The sequence below is a fragment of the Thunnus thynnus genome, chromosome 6, assembly GCF_963924715.1.
Source record: "Thunnus thynnus chromosome 6, fThuThy2.1, whole genome shotgun sequence".
Lineage (NCBI taxonomy): Eukaryota > Metazoa > Chordata > Actinopteri > Scombriformes > Scombridae > Thunnus > Thunnus thynnus.
The window spans coordinates 34,316,324-34,321,381 of NC_089522.1; the positions used below are offsets into that span (position 1 = coordinate 34,316,324).

Below are 5,058 nucleotides of genomic sequence, written 5' to 3' on the forward strand. Positions count from 1 at the left end.
TCTTTTAGTCTGAATCAAACAAGGAAGCGGAGTGTTGTAATAATTCCCTTTTAAAGTGAAAGGAGCGCTTGTTTTTCACGCTCGTAAAAGGTCACAAAGAGGTAAAAAAAAAAAAAAACAAGCGCTCCTCCTCTTTCTTCTACCACTCTATACCGTCACCCAGTGATGTCAAGAGACCGTAAAGCTGCACGTGCCTTCTCTGAAGGCCGCCGAACGGCATTCTGGGATATGTAGGAAATCACAAATCAGAGGAGCGGAAGGCAAGAAAAAAAAAGGGAAATTACAACACGTTATCAGTAAATGTTAGATGAATATTTGATGTTAAACAGTGTAAAAGTATATAAGGAGCGATTTTAACTCTGACACACGTCTGATCTTAATGTTTCTTTTTTTTAATGTCCTGCTCATAATCAGCTTATAAATGACAGAAATAGAAATGAATTCATCTGAAGACCAGACGTGTGACACAAATCTTCTTTTCTCTTCATGTGTGAATCCAGTTGTGTTTTTCTACAGTTTTACTTTTTTTTTTTTAAGTTATATGTTCTAATTTAGAAATCTGGACATTTCTGAGCGGTGGGTGGGTTTATGTGAGGCGAGGACAGAAAATAACAACTTAAAAAGTAAAAAAAAAAAAAAACAGCTGAACTGAACAGGAAGTGAAGCGATCGGAAGGTAACGGCAGGCGGTTAACACGAGTTACAAAATAAAAAATAAATGCAATGACACAAAAACCAGGACTTTGCGACTGGTTTTCTGGTAACATTTTTTTTTTTCCCCATCAACAAAACAGCTGTAACAAGTTCTGTACGTGATGACATCATCATCAGGTCTCACTTTTTATTGGCTCACGAGACATCAAGAGACTTTAAACTCCCACATGTTTTTTTTTTTTTACTGTTTGTTCTCTTGGATTTTTTACTCCAAAAATGTTCTCGTTGTCGTTCTCTTCTGTGCTGCCGTGTTGCATCGTGGGTACTGTAGTCACCGGGTTTGTACAACTTGTAGCTCTGCTGTCAGTAAAAAGCTGTCGGTCACCATGGTAACCAACACTCGAGTTAGTGAAAGAAATTTTTGTTGTTTTTTTTTAAAAAAAAAAAAAAAGAAAAAAAAAGAAAGAAAAGGAATGACATCACGTTTACATCAGAGGTGATGTCACAGCGTTCGACGGGGGAAGTTTCTCTGCTTCCGTCTCAGTCGGGGGTTTTAGTAACGTTAAGAACAGAAGGAGAGCAGGTCCTTTAATTTCTTTACAGACTTTGTTAGAGAGACTAAATATGAACATGTAAAACAAATATGGCCGCTGGGAGGTGAGCTGAAGAGGAGGAGGAAGAGGAGGACATGAGGCTTAGAGGAGGACACGGGGGGAAAGAGGAGAAAGTTGTTGTTTTTATCTTTGTTCAGATGTTACCGTCCGCTACAGAAGCAGATGATTTATCGATGCTGCTTTCCTAAATGTTTCTTTCAACAAATGTTTTTACTCAACAAAGAAAGAAACGATCTGTGCAGAGCAAGAAAAAAACATCTCCATCTCATCAAGTCTGTCTGTAACTGAGTCCTAAAACTCTTATTTTCTTAAAACAAGAGCAGCGACATCATCTCAACCTCGTCCCTGTATCTGTGATTTTATAAAAACCCAAACAAGTAGAAATAGTCCTACTGCTGATCTGTTTTAAATGTGCTTTACACAATCAGCATCACCAGCAGGCTCAGGAACAGTTTATTCCATAACACTGTTAACCATGCCGAACTCAGCTAGCCCAGCGCTAGCCCACTCCCGCCAACAGAGACCCAAAAACTGTTGTTTGTACCAGGCTGTAAACATGTTTATTTCTGTTGTAAAGTTGGGCATTTTAACATGGCGGGGGGGGGGGGGGGGGTCTATGGGGATTGACCTGCTTTTGGAGCCTCAAGTGGTCATTTGAGGAACTGCTGCTTAGTAAAAACTAGCTGACATGATTCAAAAAGACCCATTAAGTATAAGAACACTGTGCGGCTAACTGTGGCTCCAGCTAACAAACAGCTGCTGGTAGCGTTACATGAGGAGGATTTTTCATGCAGGACTTTTACTTGTAATGGAGTATTTTCACCTTGTTGTATTGGTACTTTTACTTAAGTAAAAGTGCGATAAACAGCACGGCTACGTACCGACACGCCTCTTACAGTCGTTGACTCTTCTAGCAGAAGTTGTGTGTTGTTACCATTAAAGAAAATGAGAATTTGACGACTCAAATTACAAAATTACAAAACCGACTTGATGAGATGGAGATGATCTCTGATGTGGTTAACAGAATTTTAATTGAACGGCCTGGGAGGAAGCTCTGCCTGGCAGGCGGAACTCAGGGCAAAAAAACCACAGTCCTTTCTCCCAAACAAATCTACCAATGATGCCAGTCATCCTGTCTACCTCTCTGCCTCCTCCTCCTCCCCTTCATCTTCCTCCTCCTCCTCCTCGTCTCCCCGGCTCCTCCAGTTGGAGCTGCCCTCCTCAGAGGAAAACAGCAGAGCTTCTGAGGAGGAAGAGGAGGAGGAGGAGGAGGAAGGAGGAGCGGCTGATGAAGAGGTGCGTTGAGCGTCGCGTCCCAGCGTCTCCCTGAGCAGCAGGAGGGTGGGAGGGCCTGGTGATGTCACAGAGATGGCAGAGGCTAATTGGCTGACCGGTGAGTCGGGGGCGTGGTCGCTCAGCGATGACGCCGCCGTGTCGACGACCACGTCCGGCTCCTTCAGGCTGCTGGGGGCGGGGTCAGAAGCCTGCTCCAGCCAATCGGGAGGCTTAGCCCTTCCAGCCATCCCAGATCGGACCTCTGGATTCACAAACACACACACACACACACACACACACACACACACACAGGTGTCAACCTCTGAACCAGTAGGACGTGTGTTTGTGTTGGGTGTGTTTCAGTAGTTCAGAGTCAGCAGACAGATGAAGAGGAGGCATGCAGGCATGTATGAAGAACATCCTGATGGAGTCTCTCACTTCTCTACCAGGAAGCAGGAGCTAAAGCTGAAAGACTTACTAGAAACTCTATTCATGCCTACTTCAAACTGTTTTACTTCATTTGAACTGGTGACAAATGAGCATAGCTTAATGTCTCACATCATTTCTGAGGAATTTACACAATTTGTGCAACGTGTACTGAACTAGTTCTGAACCCTCAAGGACGACTAGAACAAACACAAACAAACATCAAGAACACAGTCAACAGTCTGATAATCTGAGGCAAAGGAGAAGCTGTTCTATGTAGTCTGATGTAATCTTTATCTGTGACAGATAAAGAAAAGGTCACTATTTTGTGTAAAGTCATGAAACATCAGCATGAAACTGATTGATGTCCTGGAGATAGACGATATGTGATAATACAAGTAAGAGGAAGTTGTTGAGTTATAAAAATAAAAGCCAAGAGACGGAGGGATCTCTTCAAGACTCTCTTTAGTTTTTTACTTTTTGCATTCTTAGATTACTTGTTTTGTTAAACCAAATGAAACTAGCAGGGATGTGCAGAGATCCAAGTATTTGTATTTGTATCTGTATTTGTTGAGGGTTAGTATTTGTATTTGTATTCGAATTCAAAGTGGAAAGAGGTTTAAAAATCCTGTTTTTGTTTTTATTACGCTTTTAATTTTAGAAAATTCAAGTGTTACAATAAGTTTTCATGAAGCGTTCCCTTGGGAGCACTTCACTTGTGTCAGTAGTTCAGCTTTATCTCTGGGAAACAACTACAACTGTAGCAGGTGGATGTGACTCCCCTCACTGAGACCTGCTGATAGACGTCATAGCGGAGCAGAGGAGAGACACTGAGATAGTGATGTAACCGACATGTGCGCTGGTGTTTAACATGTTTTTTTTTCTTCCTGGAAAGAAATAATTTTTTAAACATTTGTATGAAACAAATATTCGTAAAGAACCCCTAGAAACTAGTTTGTATTTTTATAAACTCGTGCTCATCTCTGAGGTCCTCTGGTTTTCCTTTAAGGTAAGAAGAGACGCCTCCTCTGGGAACGGCTGACATTAGCTTTAAAATCATTCAGATTATAAATTATATTGATTGTTGCAAAGGTAAAACTAGTGCTGTTTAGTGAATAATAGAATGGCAACGGTTCAGGTTTAGTGACTGAGGTTGATATACTGCTGTACATGTGATACAGGTGTGTTTTCAGTATATAATTAGGTTGAGAGATTTATAATTAGGGGTTTAATTGGTTAAACTGTTAGGATCAGGACTCTGAAGGCGCCCTGTAAAACCAGGCGAGTGTCCTCGACCGACAGAGTGGACCTCCTCCAGAGACGACCTGTTAGAAGGCTCTTGGAGGACTTTCAAACCTCCAACACCTGTTTGCACCAATAAACATCATTGTGACCCGGCTGTTAGGATTCCTGACTCAACAGGCCCGTTGGTAGTGCTTCAACGACAGCTGGTGATGATAGACGCCAGGCTGAATCTGGTTCCCTAAGCAAGGCCTGGATGGTCCTACGTCTGTAGATTCTGGGAACTACGTTCAATACCTCGAGTCAGAGGAAGAGGACAACTGTCTGTCGGTGCCTTAACCACACCGGCAGGAGGTATCGGTTATCTGTAGGCAGAAACCATTTCAGTTCCTCCGTCCAGAATAAAACCGTCCCCTGAAAAACGTCCTCCAGAGAGTGTAAACGTGAAAACGCAGTTTGTAGTGTTTACGGGGAGAAACAGAGCTTTGTAGGAACGCTGTTATATCTCTGACAGCCATCTAAAACTGGAACTATATTTGTATGGAAAGCTGGCGAGTAATAGTTTTCATGTCCAAACATCCAGGAACGCTCCTGTCTCCATCTCATTCAGCTGATACAACGTGAAAACAACATCAGGACACAAAGCAGCTCAACAGACTGACTCCCAAGAGAAACAACATTAGTCGTTTGAGGAAATGCACCAAAACAACTGTTGTGTCGGAAAATGTGATAAGAAATTAGAAGGCGGCCATCTTTAAATGACTTGTTACACAAATATAAGTCGTCCACGTGGAGAAGGATTAGTGTGTTATACTGTATGTTACACATGACAGACAGACAGACAGACA

General features: G+C 42.2%; 1 protein-coding gene across 5 annotated transcripts in view; it reads right to left on the reverse strand.

Annotated features, from left to right (window-relative positions):
• Window positions 1-1,105: 1,105 nt before the first annotated feature.
• LOC137185194 (extracellular sulfatase Sulf-2-like) overlaps window positions 1,106-5,058 on the reverse strand; it is a 95,119-nt gene continuing 91,166 nt past the window's right edge. For all 5 annotated transcript variants that reach the window (XM_067593520.1, XM_067593518.1, XM_067593515.1 and 2 more), the window contains one exon: window positions 1,106-2,804. In XM_067593520.1, coding sequence (XP_067449621.1) covers window positions 2,774-2,804 — 31 coding nt within the window. In that variant the 3' untranslated portion in view covers window positions 1,106-2,773. The remainder of the gene's footprint in view (window positions 2,805-5,058) is intronic.